At 51.9% G+C, this 18842-nt stretch overlaps 1 protein-coding gene across 1 annotated transcript in view; it reads left to right on the top strand.

Annotated features, from left to right (window-relative positions):
* EMP2 (epithelial membrane protein 2) overlaps positions 1-18061 on the top strand; it is a 30440-nt gene extending 12379 nt beyond the window's left edge. Inside the window, exons 2-5 of the mRNA XM_073214741.1 lie at positions 8858-8990; positions 10945-11035; positions 13389-13535; positions 14635-18061. Of these exons, the coding sequence (XP_073070842.1) occupies positions 8913-8990; positions 10945-11035; positions 13389-13535; positions 14635-14822 (504 nt within the window). The 5' untranslated portion in view covers positions 8858-8912 and the 3' untranslated portion in view covers positions 14823-18061. The remainder of the gene's footprint in view (positions 1-8857; positions 8991-10944; positions 11036-13388; positions 13536-14634) is intronic.
* The last annotated feature ends 781 nt before the right edge of the window (positions 18062-18842 follow it).

Here is an 18842-nt window from a genome sequence, read left to right as displayed (position 1 = left end):
GGGAGGATGTGAGTTTTCTGCAGCCTTGGCTCAGAATTGATACGGTGCCGTTCTCTGCCTTTCATTTGTAAGAGAAATCACAAGGGCAGCCAGGGTTCAGTGGGTGGGGAAACAGACTCTACCCTTTAATACGAGGATTCGATTTGCTACAGTTTTGTTAAAAACATTTGTGCTTATGAACACAATGCATTGGTCTGCGTTTTTTTTTTTCTTTTTCTTGTAATGTCTTGCCTGGTTTTGGGATTAGGGGAATGCAGGCCTCATAGAATAAGTTGGTGGGGACAGGGGTGACCCCGCCTCTTCCGTTTCCTAGAGGTGTTGGTGTAGACTTGGTATTATTCCTCCTTAACAGTTTGGCAGAATTCACCAGGGAAGCCCTGACCGAGGCTGGAGTTTTGTCTTCGGGAAGGGACTCCAGGCCCTTGATAAATATTTCTTCCTCCTCTAATTGCCAAACTTGAAAGAAAACTCTAGCTCCTTGAAATCTGGCTCTTTTAGTCATTCATGCAACATATTAACTGAGTGCCATCTATAAACCAGGCTCTGTTCTAAATGCTGGGGGAACCGTTTGCACAAACACGGAAGGTCCCTGACTCTGTCGCGGACTGTAGGTCACACCCAGGTCTGCACCTGCCGTGCCTCCATGGCCGATGACACGCTCCAAGGATGACACTACTGGGCTCTAGCTTATTCCACTAGAATTGGTGTTCCTGAATTTGCCAGCGAGCTGGTTTCCCACCCTGCTGCCTCTTTGCTCTCTCTGCTTCTGCCTCCGGTTCTCCTGGCTGCCGTGCACCCTCCTCAGTCCCCTTGGCCCCCCTTTTCTCCTTCTCCCTTCCTCCTTCTCAGCACTTTCTCCCTGGCTAGTAATTCTTATCTGCTGGTGGTGTCGTCTCCCGTCCACACGCAGTGATGCTGGGATTTCTCTTCTAGCCCCTGTTTCTTCCTGAGGGCCAGTCCAGGGCACATTTCCAGTGGCCTGCTCCCAGGCCCACCAGCATCCACCAGATACTGCTGAGACTACTGAACTGTCTCCCCCGGCCTTCAGACATGTGTCTCATGCTCCCAGCCCAGCACGTTAGCAGAACCAGGTCTGCTCCGCCCCCGGCTAAGGGTCCCAGCATTCTTTGTCATCCTGTTGCCGGTCCTGTCGATTCACTTCCTGATGAGCCCTGCATTGGCCCCTTCTGCTCATCGCCCTGTCCTGCCTTTGTCTGAACCCCCTTTTCTCGCCAGGGCTGCTCCAACAGCTGCCCCCAGACTGCCTCCTTCTAACCCAGCCTCCTGACTGTGGAAAGGTCTTACTAATTTCCTTCTTCAACACCCTGTCCAACTCCCCAGTGCCCCCAGAATAACATTCCAACTTGCAAGGCCCGTTAAGCTTCTCTCTCAGGGTAGAGTTGTGGCTCAGCTCTGGGCCCTGCCCAGCACACACCCCACTCACACTTGTATGTGCCTCTGAGCATCTCTGGGTGCAATGCCTATCCCACAGCTCTTCCGGGAAAGCCGCCCTTCCTTTGAGCCCCAGCTCTGGTGTTACTTCCTCCACAGAACATCTGATACCGCCTTTACCCCGGCAGCTTCCTTTGTGTTCTCACACCACTCTTGTCACCACATGGTGTTTATTTATACATTCTTGTCTTCATGTACCTGGCAGCTCCCTGGGCACGCAGAGCCTGCCATACTCATCTGCATAGCACCAGGGCCCAGTTACATACATGAAGCGCTCCATAAATGCTTGTTGCATGAATAGTTGCTCCATTTGGAAACAAGTGAGTGGGCCAGGAATCAGAAGGCTGGGATTGAGCCTCGGTTCTGCTCACTGGGTGAGGAGAACATATACGTAACTCTGACTTCTCGCCTGCAAAGTGGATCATGGTCCTTGCGCATCCTTATGACAGGCTGTCACCTTCCTGACAGGTGTCTATCTGGCTTGCAGTGAAGGGAGGCACTAGGGTAGGCAATGTAGTGATTTTCTGGTGCGAGATTGCCTGGGCTCAAATCCCACCTCCAGCCTTTATTTATTAGCTGTGTGATCTTGGGGAAGTTGCTTAACCTCTCTGAGCCTTATTTTCTTTACCTGTAAAATGAGGATAATAATAGCACTTACCATCATAGTGTTTTGTGGGGAATGAGTAAGTTAACTCATGGGAAGAGCGTAAAATAGTGCCTGGCACATACTGAGCAATAAATGTTGGCTGTCATTATTGTTGATGTTGTGGTTACTATTATTATAGTGAATTGAAAGACTCAGCTGCCCGCACAGGAGGAATCATCCTCAGTGGCTTCTGCCTTGGCATATTGCCTGCCAAATCCCAGTGTTCTGCCTGTTGCCATTTCTGGACAAAGCCAAATGTTGGCTTTGTGCCTGGAAGCCCCAGCCTCAGTGAGCACACAGCTGGGCTGCCCAGGGCAGGGGGGCTTCTGCCAGCCCCAGGGCATCCTGGACGCCTGGATATTCCGGCTGGCTGGTGTCCAGGTACCAGGGCAGAAGGCTGAGCAACTCTGCCTTCCTGAAAACAGGGCCAACACCACTGTCCCCTCTGAGTGCCATGGGTGGCAGAGGGGCCCTGGGCTCCAGCCAACTCGGATGGGAACTGGAGGCCCCCTGGCAGTGTGCCCCCCCACCCCAGGGCCTAGGTCCTCCCTGGCCTCTGGAACAGGAATCGTGGGTGGAGCCCTGCGGGGTTTTGGGGAACCATCCTGGGCCTCCAGACGCCTGGCACCTCAGGTCTGTTTTCAAAGGTCCCACACCTCAGGATTGTCCTGCCTACGATTCCGGGAAAGAGCTCCAGCTCAGGCTGAGAATGGGCCGTGGTTTAAATTGTAGGACCTCCCGGGGGCGGGAATAGATTCGGGTGGCCCGAGTGGTCACCTTCACAGTGTTCTCTTTCCCATGGGAAGCCGCTGGCTGGCTTGTCCCCTTGCACGGAAATGGAACGTGTCCCAGGGCAGCTTCCCTTTCCCAGCCGCAGGCAGGGGCGGGCTCCCTGCAGGGGGCGCTGTGTTGTTCCGAAGGAAGGGAGAGGAGGCACCTGCTCTGGCCTTCCCTTCACCTGTAAGACCCTGGTGCTGATGTCCCACCATCAGTGGCAGTCACATTGCTTGTGGGGAGGGAGGGCCAGTGAGTCACCAGCAGAAGCATGCAGAGCCAGACGTGCAGCACACACACTCATGCACGCACGCACGCACGCATACACACACGCACACACCTCCCAGACAAACACTGGGTCAAGGCAGAGCAGGACGGCATTCTACATGGACGGCCATGAGGTGACGCCAGTTCCAGTTCTTGGCATATCTTGTTTGCTATCTGAGGTCTGGATGGGCATTTCTGGGAGTGGCCATTCCTCATCCTGACAGCCATCAGCCTTTAGAACTTGAAATTCACGGAGCCACAAACAGTCCACCTTGGGTGTGGAATTTCCATAGCCCTGCCCACGGCTGCCAGGGCGTCCCACCCCCCACTGGCTCTGCTTCCGACGCCAGGAGGGGTGCTTGCTCTGCTCACCCAACCCATCTGCTGCTCCTCCTCTCCTGGTTACAGATTCCTTTTCCTTTAAAATTTTTTTTAAGTCTTAAATTCTCATATGCTACTTTCTACCTTGTTTTAACATGATTATTTTTATGGGTATGGAGTGGAGAGTATTTAGGTCTTCAATCTGCAGGCCCTTTACAGTGGTTCGTACACGCACCGAGTCCGAGGGTGGGCATTCGGGTAGTGTGCTCTGCGAGATCCACTTGAGTTTCTGGGTGGAGAGAGCGTGTGTCGTGATGAATTTAGAAAACAGAACAGAGTCCATTCTGCTATGTCTGAGTGAATCCTTTTAGTGACGAAGGAAAAGCTCCATCTCAAATCCAAACCAGCCTCAAAGGTGATCGATGAAGACAACCCATGCTTCGGCTGGGCCAGGGAGCTAATAGGATTAAAAATGCAGGAAACTCTTATTTTTAGTACAAACGGAGACTAAAATGTCGTTCTTCATCAGCTCTGTCATGTCTTGAGAGTAGCTGGCGGGCCAGGACTGAGACACTGTTTTCCCAAATCCCTCCTGCCTGGTGCAAAGCTGGAGGGAACTCCAGCCAGAGGGAAAGGATACAAAATGATTCAATGCTGCGTGATTGTCATTAGGCGCTAATAAGCATGTGAGCAGGAAAGAGAGTGGTAGAAAAATGTCCTAGACTTGGAGTTGGAACACCGGGGTTTGGCGTCCCAGGTTCGCTCCCTTGGGAAAATCAGCTGAAGCCTTTGTGAACCTCAGTCTTTCATCTGTAGAATGGGGTTAATGATACCTTCCCTGCCAGTTTCACAGGTTTGACGTGAAGATAAAATGCAAGATGCACCGTGTAAACTGCAGCTCGACCTTTAATCATGAGGAGCCCCGCTTCCTGTGGGGTGGCCCCTTCTGGGCACCGCGCCCCCCCCCCCGGGACCTGCTTTATCTCCTAGGGGGTCTTGGGATTATGGCGGCACCCTGTGCTCGGTCCCAGGACTGAACTGGCTAGTCTTCCCTGAAGAATGCTTATCTTACTTGTCCTGCGAGATGGCGGCGGCTGCCGACGCCGCGCATGGCAGAGGGCAGAGGAGGGCCGAGCTGGGAGGGAAGGACAGGCCGGAGAGAGAAGCTGTGAAGCATGTGTCTACCCGCAGGCTTGCCACCGAACCCCGTGCATTTGCTTTGCATCTGCGGTTCTGCAATAGAAGACAGAATGATAAAAAATTCAGAGAGAACTGAAGAAATGTGGAAAACGGATGGAGCCACCGAGAGGGGTGGGGGAAGGCAGCGAGGAGTGCCCGGGAAAAGAGTTTTAAGGAAAACATGCGGTCATAGCATGATCTTTTGGCCCTGCAAAGATCATGATCATTGACCTTTACGTGGTCGTAATGTCAGAGCCGACTCTTGATGGGAATGTTGACGAGACCGTGTTGGAATGACAGGAGTAGCGGGACGGGGGGCGGTGGCGGTGAAAGAATCCCTCCCCCGGCAGGAAGTGAGTGACGCTTACGATAGATGAATCGGGAAACAGAAGTGTGTGAACATGGTTTGGAAGTAGGAATCTGTGGAAGGAAAGAACAGCTGAATGGTTAAAAGTGATTGCTTCTGGGATCAGGACTGGGAAGGGCAGGGGCTGTGGCTTTTTATTGTCTTTTGGTTCTCTTAATGTCACATGTATTATTATGTAGATCAAAACATTTGTAAAAGAGAAGTTCTCATTTCGTAATGTGTAAACATATCGAGTCACTGTGCTGTGCACCTGACACTCATAGGATGTCATATGTCAACTGACTTCAAAAATAAATAAAAGAGCAGTTCTGCAAGTCAGAGGACTGTGATTTCTAGACAGGAACTTGAGAAGCTCATCCAGTGCAGTCTCCCACCTTCAGAGCTGTTAACGCCCGAGCCCAGGTAGCCCTTCAGAATGTCCTGCTCAGCCCCCCAAAGAAGTGGCCAAAGGAGAAACAGCGTGGTTTGTGCTGCTTGGCGAGTCGGGCTTCAGAGTGACAGAGGCTTTGGGAAATGCTCAGAGTGTTGAAAGACTGTCGTGCGCCCTCTGCGGCGTCTCCCACTGAGGCCCCAGGGGCAGCTGGAGTAGGGGCCAGGAGACCCCCCAGCCCTGGCCTTGCTCCTGCTTCGCTGTAGGGTCCGTGAGCCGTGACCCTCCCTGGCCCTGGTTCCCACCTCTGGACGGTCAGAGCTTTGAGTTTTTCAAAGGGCCTTCACAGTTCTATGTTTCTGGAACTATAAATGACAGCAAATAGCTTTCTGTGCCCTGGGCACAGCAGGGAAACAGAGCAGGAGATGGATGATAAACGCATGAACAAGAAAGATACTCTGAGACAATGTAAGTCGTGCAGAGAGAATAACCCTGGGGTGGGAGAGAGGGTGATGGCGGGGCAGAGCTGGGGGCGGATGGGGACCCTACAGCAGGGCCAGCTGCAGGAAGAAGGGAGAGAGCGTGCTCAGGGGCCCGAGACCCTGCCAGTCTGCAGAGTGCTGAGCCCCCAAGGACAAGGGGACGCAAGAGGGTCAGCACTCAGTATGACATTTCCAAGGGAAAATTAATTTCTCTGAATGGCAAGGATAAATTCAACCCTGTTTGAAGGTCAGTCTACATTCAACACCTGGCCCAGGGAGATGTATGTTTTTTTCTTCAGTATCTCCAGAGAGGGGCTGAAGAGCCCTTCACTGGAACAAAACCTGGGTGTGCCAGGGAAGGAATGGGCACCCCTGGGAAGGGGCCGAGCAGACAGCAGAGGCTGGGCTGTAGTAGAGGCCAGACTTATACTCCCCAGGGCACTGAGGGATGCTAATAAGGGAGACATGCCATCAGGGCTTCCCCACCCACCCAGGCCGTGCGAAACGGTTGCTCCAGTACTTTATGCCCTCTGAGACCCTCCGCAGATCAAGGCTGGCACAGCACCAACTGTGGTCATACCCTTCTCTGTAAATCCGATTTAATTTAATTAAAAATTAACAGTAAACATACATATCCTTCAACTCAGCACCTCTACTTCTAAGACTCTGTCCTTCAGATACACTAAGTGTTCAAGAAGGAAGTGCAAGGATGATCACCGGCAGGTGTCGTTGGAGCAGCAACAAGTCTAGAAATGACCCACGTGGGCATCGTTGGGTACATTGTTCCAGAGCCCCCGGGCAGCCATTGTGAGGGGCATTCATCTGCTCTGGGAAAGAACTGTCTCTGAGGGAGGAAGGGGCCATTTTTAATCCCTCTTAAAGGTTCATGGGCCCGCCTCTGATGGTGAGTGAGTTCCTCCAGCGTCTAGGTGAGCTCATGGGCAATGTTCTGAGTCCGCAGGTCCCATCACTGACTTAGCCGTTTTGTAGTTTCCTGGAGACGTGAATTGCAGACGTCACCACAGGCGAGTACTGAGCAGAGGAACCGACTTCTCCATTCCCTAATTTTCCTGGACGCCTAACAGTTCAAACCAGTCTGTAGCCACCCTTGTGTGCCCCTAGACCTTTCTCTTCCGCTGGTCTCAAGACCTTATTTGGCCTCTTGTGAAAACTTACCTTTTGCCTGCAGGAGCGCATTCCTAATGTCTGGAATTCCAACTGAAATCACTCCCTGGTGTTAAAACAGTGCCTCCCAGACATTAGGCCCTTGGGAACGACGGTCAGGATTTTTGCTAACACTGCAAACCACCTGTCCTTTTATGTATACAGTATTTTCCTTAAAGGCTCACTTGTAGAACTTCAATACATTTGTTTTAAAAGGATACTTTATATCACTACTACAGCTTATAAAAAGAAAATCTTAAAAGCAAATGTAATAAATTCTAGATGACATTGTTAAATTTCTAGCTACACTCTATGGCCTGACCAAACTTTTGCTTTTTTTTTTTTTTTGGGTAGTTAAAAGCCTTTTCCCCCCCTTTTTAGAAAGTTCTAATTAAATGTCCTTATGCATTGTGTCATTTGAGCTGGACAGTATATAAAGCCATTATCACCCTGCATGCAGTTTGTGGCCCTGCCTGATGAGGTTGACATTTTGGCATTCCAGCTGATATTAAAGGAACATGGCATTCAGTGTGGTACAAGAACCTTTTTTTTTTTTTTTACAAGCACATCTATTTAGAAGCAGCAGATCTATTTGGAGGCAGTGTATAATGGCAGCTAGGAATGACGCAGGCCTAAACAAAGGGGGATTTGTCCTTTTAAAAAGAATTGGAACACTCTCTGAGCTGGTTCATGGGGTCCTTCCTAGTGACGAGGTGCAGAATCGCAGTGGGATTGCCCAGACGGAGCTCTGTAGCCACACAGCTCCTGGCTCACTGTTAGCAAGTCCTGGGTCTCAAGGAGAGGCCCCTGGGCCTCAGTCAGCCCCACGAGGGAATCCTGAGCCCCATGAGTGAGCACAAGCATGGTCGGAGGGGACAAGTCCTCATTTATTAAGGCCACTGGTGCCTTTTGAGCAGTTCTCCAGGGTCCCTTTCATCAGCTCGGTACAACCCTGCTTCTTTTGCAAGATCTCTAATTCCACTTTGCAATTGCTTCCTGTTGCTTCCTATTGTATATTATTCAGACTTTCCAGCCGTAGTAAAATATTTCCCTGAAATCTCAGTGGTTGAACCTCCAAAGGCATATTTCTCAATTTGGATAGTGTGTGTCCAAAGTGTGAGGCTTCCCCAGGGAGCAAGCCTGGAGCCCTCACTCCTGCTCACAGCCCAGAAATGGCGTGAGCCCGTGTCGCTCACAGCCCACTGGCCAGAATTAACCAAAGGCACCAATCTAGCTGCAAGGGATGCTGGGAGATGCCAGTTTCCCATGGCCAGAGAGAGAAAAATGAAACCGGAGCTGCCTGCCATTTGCATCTTGCGGTCAGATGTTCAAAGGAGAGTAGATAACAAGAGGATGGGTGTTTAAGTGGGGATTCATCTCATAAGTTAGGAAATATTTTCCTGTGGCCCTCGCTTCTGCTGTTTCGCAGCATCTCTGTGATAAGGAACACCCAGCCAGCACTCTTTCCTCGCGTGCTGTGAACTCCCACAGCATTGCCTGGGGCGTGGCAGACTAGGAGCAGCATTTAGCATCCACACAGCTACCCCGGTCCTGCCCCAGTGCCCTCGGCATGCTGCTTCCAAGTGGGGTGACATCTCCTTGAATTAGGGATTCCAGCTGGTCCCCACCTCTCCTCATCCACGAGGAATAGCTGGGGTCTGGGTGTGACAAGGGGCGGCTTCTCACCCCAGACTTGGTGCAGTAGGAGTTTCCAGGCAGGGGAAGATGGGAAGACACATTTTCCATTTTCTAAGACCCCATGAAGAGTTGCTGGTTTTATTTTCATTTTGCTTTGTCACTGACCAGTTTGAATTGCTCTCTCTCTCCCTCTTTAGCTCATCTCTCTCCGGTGCTTTAAACGCAACTGCCTGCCCACCACGCACTGGGAAAATGTTGGTGCTTCTGGTGTTCATTATTGTTTTCCACATCACCTCCGCCACCTTGCTTTTCATTGCCACCATCAACAACGTGAGTCCCCTTTCCTCATGGCCACCCCAGAAGCCCTGTGTCCCAGTGTCATAAGAGGCAGGACTGAGAACTCCTTGGGGTGATGTGACCTGGGGTTGTCCTCCCCACTGGGCACACCTGTTTCTCTAGCACTGGCCAGGGGACTTGGCCTGCGTGTGGGGGTCAGCGCATCCCGCATGGAGCTGTGGGTGAGCAGCCCGGGTCCCCTCCTCCTGGATTCCCGGACAGAGGCCTGCGTGACACTTGGGGTGTAGGAGGCCCTTGCAGATGTCTTACTTCATCTCTCTAAGGGCAGGTCTCCACTCAGCACTGTCGTTATTTGAGGTTGGATGGAGAGATGTCCCTTGGGGGCCAAAATCCCCCTCGCCCTAGATTCCCCCAGGTACCCTAATTGCAGGCCCAGGGCCATGCCCTCCCCATGCCCTCCTCATGCTTACATCCTTCCTGACTCTCTTGTGCTCCCATGAAAGATTTTAACTCTTTCCTTTAGTAGCCAGCTCGCAGCCCTCTGGCAGGATGCATCGGATCAATGACCTGTGGGCATAGATCGATACCCCTCCTAGCAGGCAATGAAGCTTTTTACCCAAGGTGCTCTGCGGCCCACACCCTGAGCCAAAGGCCTGGACATTTAGACTCAGAAAGACTGCTCAGGAAGCCAAAAAAATATGCCTTACAAGCAGCCCCCCACTCTGCCTGCCTCGGGGACTCCTGTGGATCAGTTACCATGACAGGAGCAGGGACCATCACGGCACCTGTCACTGACAGAGTGCCCGCTCTGGCCAGGCCCTGTGCTCAGCCCTTTCCTATGCATCACCCCATTTGATCCTTATGGGGAGTCTCTGGAGTAGGTCTTCTCCGGGCACTGTTTTGTGATGGTGGAACTGGCCTCTGGGCAGTTCAGGCACTGGCTGGAGTTCACAGCACAGTGAGTGGCAGAGCCAGAAATGGGGCCAGTCCGGAGGCCCCCGGCCCTTGATCTGGTAGGGGGGTGGTGTGTGACCAGCTCTGGGCTCCTGGATGTTTCTCAGAGAACTGCCATAGGTGGCCAGGGCAGGAACCACATCGATTGCTGTGGGTCTTTAAGTCCTTGGAATCTGCCACAACCCAGTCTGTGGAGTAGGTGGTACAGAGGGTTCTTTGAGAATCTCCTTTTTCTATTTTTGCATCTCATCCTTTGGGATTCCGAAAAGGTCCCAGACATAACGAAAGGGATAGACAGACATTAGCAGCAGAGAAGCCATCAGCCACAGCACCCGTTAATTCTGCGGGGCACTCCTGGGCATTTATAATACTGTGGCCCTTACCAAGAAGACACAGATGGGCTTTTGCTGCCAATTGGCAGATCGCATGGTATTCGCTGTGGGTTAGGAATCGTGCTCAGCATTGTCGGTGAGCATAGAACAGGAGCTCAGCGAACGTTTGCCGACAGCTCGAGTTGGGGTAGGGATTCCATCCTGGGTGGGTGGACAGCAGCAGGCAGGCCATCTTGGGGGCAGAGAGCAGCAGAGGCACAGAGAGAGAAGTGACAGCATCTGGACTGAAGGCAGGGAGATTTGTTGTTGGGTCCTTTCATCTGTAACAGGCTCCCCCCTTTTTATCCTTTTCCAACTCCCCTCTGACATGGCTGCTGTAGTTCACGTGGGATTTACCACTGTCTGCTCATAGTGCCCAGGCTGAGAGCCTCACCTCTCCTCTGCCCGTGCAGGCCCGGGCCCTCACTTACCTTTCAGCAGCCCAGCAGCTCGGGCACCACCTGGGAGTCCATTAGAAATGCAGGATCTCTGGTCCCCCACAAGGCCTCTCAAATCAGAATCGGCCTTTCCACCAGATTTCCTGGGTGAATCCCGTGAAGGCTGAGAAGTGCCGGTCCCCTGTGCCTCACACCTAATTAGGCGTCGGCGTTTGCGTGATTAACGGACAGCCTTCCCCGCCCCACACTTCCATTCCGTTACAGGCCTGGTGGGTCGCAGAAGAATTATTTGCAGATGTCTGGAGGGTCTGCGTCAACAACACGAATTGTACGGAAATCGACACCACCTTTCAAGGTGGGTATGAAGCTGACAGAAGGAATGTGTGGCTGAGGCCGGACGCGAGCTGCAGGCAGGAGCAGGTGGAGGAGCCAGATGCTGAGGGCCCCCCCTCCCCACCGCCGACCTGGCAACGTGGGCCCCGCCCTTGTCTTCTCTCTTTCTTGGCCAAAAAGAGCCTCTGCCGAACTCACCCTTCCTCAGCTTCTGCTCTCCTTTGGAATCTTCTCCCTGCTCCTCTTTTATCCAAGCCTCACCTCTAAATAGGCTCAGAGACTGAGATTGACATCCGCATCCCCTCCCACCACCAGCAGCCTCCTGCTGCAGGAATCCCAGGGCTGGCCTCTGAGCAGCGGGACCATACCTTGGCCAGGTCATTTGAGTTCATGGAATCTCAGTCTCAGCTGTGAAATGGAGGTCATGGCAACGCACCTGCCTTGCCTGCCTCTGCGTGAGCCGAACTGCACGGAAGGGCTTCCTGAGCACAGAAGATCCCACTTAAAAACAGGCTAACTACTCACCTTCCCTGTGGAGTGACTGGTTGGTCGTGCTCTCTGTTGCACAGCTGATGGAAGGCGCTGTGGGGCCTGATAAAATGCAGGATGCCCAATTCAACTTGGTATCGAGATAAACAACGAATTTTAGTATCAGTATGTCCCAAATACTACGTGGGACATACTTACACTAACAAATTTCCATGTGCATTTGGGGACGATATAAACATTCAGTTCACAGCAGGCATGTATTCCCTGTTGGCCCATCACTGGGGTACCTGCTAAAAATGCAGGTTTCCTGGTGCCCACCCCAGAGTGACTGTATCATGATTTCAGGAAGAGAGGCCCAGGAGTCTGTATGTTGAACAAGATCCCGTGTGAATCTCAGATTGGGCAAACGGGGATGCACTTCTCCAAGCCGGAGGGTCACAGCCTTGGCCCCCAGTGGAATTCCCTGGCGGGGTCTGCCACCCCCACTCCCCGCGCATGCCTGGTCCCAATGCCAGAGATTCTGACTTAGTTCATTTCAGTGCAGCCTGCTGGACTTGTGTTTTTAATGAAACTATAATTTACAAAGAAGAAAAGGCACACTTCTTAAAGGCTCAGTTCAGAGAGTTTTGACAATTATACACACGCCCATGTAACCACCATCCAAAGCCAGATAGCATCCTGACACTCCCAGAAGGACCTTCGGGACCCTTCCAACTCTCTGCCCACCACCCCCAGCCCCAAGGGCAGCCACTTCTGACGGCCACCAGGGTCTCCTGCTTTGTCTGTTCCCTGACCTCACAGAGATGGAGCCGTAAGGTGTATGTTTGCACATGTGTGCAGCTGGCTTCTTCCCTCGCCACAGGAGCAGGGCAGGTGTTACATGCTTTCCTGCAGCGGTGCCGGGAGGGGGCTGAGTCGTCAGTGTGCAGCCAGAATGAACCAAGATCCCTAGCTCTAGACATTCCATTAGGACTTAAAAATGATGCTTCCCACCTGTCGATTTCAGGCAAGATTGCTCAAGAAAGTCAGGGAAGTTTTGCTCCAGTTTGCTGGAACTCTGGGTGCTGTCCCCTCATCCGTCTCAGCTGCGTCCCGGGGAATAACATCAGCCCTCGCAGGGCACCCCCTACAGTCCTTACGTGGATTATCCTGTTCCCTTTTCCTGCCCTTTGAGACTGGAGTGATTTACTGTCCCCATTCCACTGGTGAGGAAACTGAGGCCTACACCATGGGGCTCAGCTCACAGCTTCAATCCTGCCCGCGCGCCGCACCCTCCGCCCACCACCCGCTCCCTTCTCTGCTGGAGTTCTGTGCTGAGCCCCAACCTCAGGCCCTGCTCTCTCGGGTTCATCTGAAGAAGGCCTCCCTTCCCTTGTCCCAAGCAGCCATTACAAGGATCACTGTCTGTGCTTGGGGGGCCAGCATGTAGTCCCCCATCCACTTTCAGAAGGCTACTCAGCCCTGAGAATCCCTCCAGAGCTCTTTCTAGGGCAGACCCCCAATCCTGACCCATCCCATCCCATCCCAACCTCTTGAACCAGAATCTGCCAGATTGGAATCTGAGGGTTTGTGCTTTTAAGAATCCCCCAACCGCGAGCCAAGCATTTGGGGAGCAGTGCCCAGACCAGGAAGAAGGCAGGGCAGTTGGCTCTTGCTCCAGGTTCCAGATAAGGATGCGGGGGATCCCTGGGGCAAGTGCACAAATGGGCGCTGGGGGCGGGGGTGTCACAAGACCCCTTGGCTGCCCTCGCACTCATACCGTGCAAATGAAAACTCAGCGTACCCTTGCCTCTTGTCACCCCCACTGGAGCTGGCAGCGTCACCGAGCGCCCCGGAGGACCTGGGTGGTCTGTGGCGCTCGTTCAGGTGTTCTGCCCTCCCCACAGATTACTCTACGATGCAGGCGGTCCAGGCCACCATGATCCTGTCTACCACTCTCTGCTGTGTCGCCTTCCTGGTCTTCGTGGTCCAGCTCTTCCGCCTCAAGCAGGGGGAGAGATTTGTTTTGACCTCCATCATCCAGCTCATGTCATGTAAGTAATGCCGGGCTTCCCGGAATAAGCACTCCCTTCCCAGCCACCCACGAGTAGAAGCCGGGGGCCCCAAGCATGGCAGGTGAGGATGTGGAAAGGAGAAGTCGGCTGCTGCGGCACAAGGGATGTTTTATGCCCCGGAGTCTGCATTTAGCAAGGGGGTCGGGGAAGGCATCCTGAGCTGTGAAGGCTGAGCTTGTAGGGTAGGAGCTGATGTCTAGAATATGCTGTCTCGGCAGAGGGGAGGGGCATAGGTCCCCCAAGGAAAGTTAGGGCAGGGAGCCTCAGCCTGCCACTAACGTCTGTGGATGTTGGTGATTCAGTTAAGGCGCTTTTAGCCACAAATTCAGTTAACCAGACTTCAGCCGCAGAGACCTTTACTGTTTTTATATATAGCAAATAGCTTTTTGGTCAGGAAGCTCAGCAGTGTCATCGAGAATCCCCACTCTTTCCATCTCAGTGTCAGTGACAGCCTCCTTGTGGCCTCATGAAGGCTGCTGCAGCTCCATCCATCCATCCTGACCTGGCAGGATCTAAAGCAATAAGCAAGGGAGAGCCCAGCCACAAAAAAATACTTCCTTCTCCCTCATCTTTCTCTGTTCAGGGAATAATACTTGTCAGTGAAGGATTTTCTCTGGCCAGTACTGGGACACGTACGAATCCATAAACTATAACAAGTAAACAGGGACAGGATTGCCAGGGAGGTTTGGCAGATTGTGGCCCACAGGCCAAATCTGGCCCTCTGCCTGTTTTTTGTAAAGAAAATTTTATTGGAACCCAGCCCCTCCTACATGTTTATGTATGTGTCCAGCTGCTCTCACACTACAGTGGCCGAGCTGGGGGGATGCAACAGAGAGGGCAAAGCCTTAGGGTTTACTGTCTGGCTGACCCCTGGCTTAGCCCAACTACAACTTGGCCCCTGGGCTGGGGATCCGGCTGCCCGGATGGAGTTGGGTTCAGCTAGCAGGAGTGGGAAGCAAAATGGCTACAGGGTAATAATAGTTTGCCACATGACGGGTTGCAATCTTTCCAGAAGACTAAAAGAAATACCAACCATCATACAAGCTGAAGTTTGTCTTCCCTGACTTTCTTTCTGTAGGCCTGTGTGTCATGATTGCGGCTTCCATTTATACGGACCGGCGCCAAGACCTCCATGAGAAAAACCAAAGATGGTACTCCCAGGCCTCGGACGGCAGATTCGGCTACTCCTTCATCCTGGCCTGGGTGGCCTTTGCCTTCACCTTCACCAGCGGCCTCATGTATCTGATACTAAGGAAGCGCAAATAGTACACAAGGGCCAGGTTGCGTTCGCTGCAATACAGAATCCACATTCAGATAAACCGTTTTGTATATAATCTTTTTTTTTTTTTTTTGTGGTTTTTCTAGCAAATGTTGTTTCCTTTAAAGGCCAAAGAGAAGAGTTTTTGCATTCTTGAGATGAGAGTATAGACTATGAGGCTGGAATTCAGAACTCCCGCCTGTCCGAAAGTCCCACCAAGACGCAGCCAACAATCGGCGATGCTCAAATCCAAAAATGTTCAGCGGGCTGTTTCTCGACCGTGGGGATGGCATGTGATGGGACCAGAGGCTGAGAATGGCGGATCTCGGGGGGCTGTCTTGCCTAGCTTTGGGCCACACCAAGCCCTCTCAGCCCAGCTTCCCTTCCCCAGTCTCTCTGGGTGAGTGGGGGTGCAGGGCCCAGGTGAGGGATGAAACCTCCCCAGATGTTTAGCCAAGTTCCATGTGAGGAACAAGCATAGTCCCTGGTGTCATGTCTCTCTCCAGACTAGAGCCCCCACCCTCCTGTAATGGGGTGTAACTGAGTCCAGAAAGCGCCACCAGATTTTCAGACTATCTGCTTGCTTTTGGGAAGTGGGTCTTTAACCTGGAGGTCAGATTTAAGCTCACCCTAAGGCACAGAATCTCAGCTTGCGATCCCTAGCACACCAAATAAAATGCAGACGATTGGGGTCCTGCCCTAGACCTTCAGAGCTGGTCTTCAGGGATGGGGCCTGGGAACCTGCATTTTGGACAGGCCTCTCGGGGATGCTGAGGTGTACCACCATCCCGGGGCCAGATGTAAATGCTCAAGGCCTCATCAGGTTGAGTGGGGAGGTGCAGGCCGAAACCCTGGCCCCCTTCAGCCTTGGAGTCCCCCCTATCTCTTCCACAGCTGCCTACATCTGGACCACCCGAAGTCCAGGCCCTGGCCAGGCCTCCTGACAGCCAGACACCCTGGGCATGTAGCCTCCTCCCTCCAAGCCAGAAGGCCTCTCCCTTCTCTTTCCGCCCTGGCTTCTAAGCTGGCCAGCCTCTCTCTGCCCGTTTCTAGTGCCTCAGAGGATGCCTCCACCATTCATTCATTCATTCATTCATTCATTCATTCATCAACATAGATTATGGAATGCTTGTTGCCTGCCAGGCACAGGACATACGTTGAGACATTCTCCTTGTTGGGCTGATAGTCTATTGGAGGAGACGATTAAAAACCAGTGAGGAAAGCTGAATACAGGTTGTCATGGAGGCTGCAAAGAGTACAACCAGGGATTCCAAAGAGGGGCCATGGGGCAGGAGGGAACCTGCTCTTTGCCTGCCTCCTTTTCTCCTTCTGGAAGCCTTTAGATCAGCTGAAATACGCTCCAGGGCAGAAAGCATTCATTGGGTCGTGTTGTCTCTTACACCCAGAGAGCGCTCACTTCCATGAAGGGTCCCAGGGTCCTGGCAGCAGATGAAGCTGTGAGGTGCTTGCAGATCGCCGTGGCCTCAAACTTAAGTGGTCGCACAGGCCTGCCAGGGTCTGGGTGAGGCAGCACCCCTCAATTCTGAGGAACACGGTTTGCAGAGTTTGCCCTTAGTTGTGAACACTGTGAGGTGTGTGGCATTGCAGGGGACCTCGGAGGTGCTGATGGCGGAAGTGCTTTGCGCCCCACTGTTTTCCGTCCTGTGTTTTGCGTGCGGCCAGGGAGGTGTGCCTGGGCCTGTGTGGGACCCGCCCACCAGGTCTTGCGTGTGTACTGTTTAAATGCTTCTGCACTTGACTTGCTGAGTGGACTGCTGATTTGCTGTCAGCCCAGTTCTAGAGGACCTGGGGTGTCATCTGGTTGGGGTAGGTTTCAGGCCCGTGAACAGCTCTTCAGTGCAGCTGGGTCTCCTCTGTGTCTGTGTCTCTTCTCTCCTTCACTCATTTTTAACTGAGTATGAGGTTCTTACCCCGCCTTGGGTACTGTGGGAGGCTTTGAAAACACACACAAGTGAATCCAGCCATTTGCCCTAAGACAGGACCCCCTCCCCACAGAGAGGCCACCAGTATAGTGCAGGGTGATGCGGGACCAGAGATGAGAAACTGTCCCCTCCTGCCTCCATGGAAGCCTGTCACAGGCATGTTATAGGTCGGTGGGTGGGTCATACTCCTGGGGCTTGCAGGCTGCTGCTCCTTGAGCTTCATGAGGAAGGGGGATCCATGTTCCCCCACTCTTTCTACCCTGGTGGTTTTTCTATAATTTTCTGGTAGCCATGAAGGAAACAAACAAAAACCCATAAACCGGAAATCTGGAAAGGCTAATCCCCAAGCAATGCCTGAATTTCCCTTCCCTAAGAGCTTCGTAGGTGTGTGAGCGTCTGAAATAACTCCATGGCGTTTCCTGGCCAATCACCACTGCTGTACAGCGTTCAGGGCCCGCCTCCGTGGTGCCATAACTTTGTGAAATGTGAGAGATGCCTTTTCCTCCCCCTGGGGAAGCGCGAAGAAGTGATGGCAGAGGGAGAAAATACCCAGCCTCACCCATAGGTAGGATCGGCCCTCACTTGGTGCTTATTAGCGGTTATGCAAGAACAAGAAGCAAAGATTAGGACCAAATCTACTACTGGTAACAATGGTATTTGAAGGAACTGTAGGCGCATTTTAGGACTTTTTTTTTTTTTATAAAGTACTGTAATTCTTTCATTGAGAGGCTGTGGATGGAGACAGACTAACTCATTTTGTCATTTGCATTAAAATTACTTTGGGTTTCTGTTCAAATTGGGTTTGGAGAATTGATTTGCTCTGCGTGGATGTATATATTCATACCCGAATATGGGAAAATCAGGAGACATTCCCCGACTCTCACACTCTCTGCTGGAGGCTGTGTGCGTGTGTGCATCCCTGACCATCAGGCTGAAGTCTTAGGGTGCTCTATTAACTAGACCCCCCACCCTGCCCCCAAGCCTACACGTACACACCGAACACCGTAGCTTAGGTAGAAACTAGCCTCGTTTTAGATCTGCCTGGGTGGGGAATTACTAAACTTGCTAATAGCTGAGAGGTTACCTAACAATACAGCAAAGGTGGACAGTTTTGTATATTGGACAGTGGTTTGGAGGAAATGCTAAGGATACTCTAAATTTGAATCTTGGTTTGGAAACAAATACGATTTCAGGGTAGTTAGATACTTTCCTACTTAATGTGCCTATAAAATAGTCTGTTTTCTATGTTTTGTATAATCTGAAACTGTACATGAGAAATAAAGTCTAAAACCAAGTTGGCCGGATCAAGAGACTCTGATGTTCCCAGTTACTGCCGACGTCAGGGGTAGAGCGCTGCCACTTTGAGTGATGGGGATCATTCGTCTTCTCACCGAGAGGATCCTGTGCGGTTTTGAAGGGAGCAGTTGATGCCCGACAGTTTGTGTCTGCCTATACCGTCTCTATTGCCCTCTGCCTGGACCATCTCCGTCCCCCTCTGCCTTCTCCATGGGACTCACTCTTGGCCAGGACCCTGTGCTTCAAAGGGCTGTGTGCCTGTTTAGTGACCTGCCCCCACCATCTCAAACCTTAGTGATAACTGAACAAACAGACCCACATTGTCAATTTGCGATAGTCCCCACAAATTTTGCAGCCAGTCCTGTTCTTCAGTTTGTATTTAATAAAGGATTTATTTTTGTGTTTTTACAGGATGGAGGGATGATGAAAATCAGACTGTCTTTACAGCACACTCCGCTAAAGACAGAACAACTCAGCCAGAAAGAAAGGTAGCTAGACAATTGATTGAAAGACAGGTGATAGAAACAGAGATCTTCAATTTCTACCTAAGGAATGCCAAAAGGAGTAAAAGCCATCTAAGAAACCTACTTTTCCTTACCTCCAAACAGGGTTGCAAACTAAAACCTCCAGCAACTACTGTCTGCATTCTTTGTATCTAGAGTTTTGTGTGTTTTGTTTTGTTTTTGTTTTTTGTGATCCAGGTGGCAGGTGGATGGTGGTCACCCCAGAGCATTCATTTTTATATTTCTTACAGGGGATCAGCATGTCCATTCATCCATTCAGTCATTC

This window comes from Manis javanica, chromosome 10 (genome assembly GCF_040802235.1).
Source record: "Manis javanica isolate MJ-LG chromosome 10, MJ_LKY, whole genome shotgun sequence".
NCBI lineage: Eukaryota > Metazoa > Chordata > Mammalia > Pholidota > Manidae > Manis > Manis javanica.
Note: the sequence above shows the minus strand (reverse complement) of the source record. Positions and strands in the feature narration are given on the sequence as shown.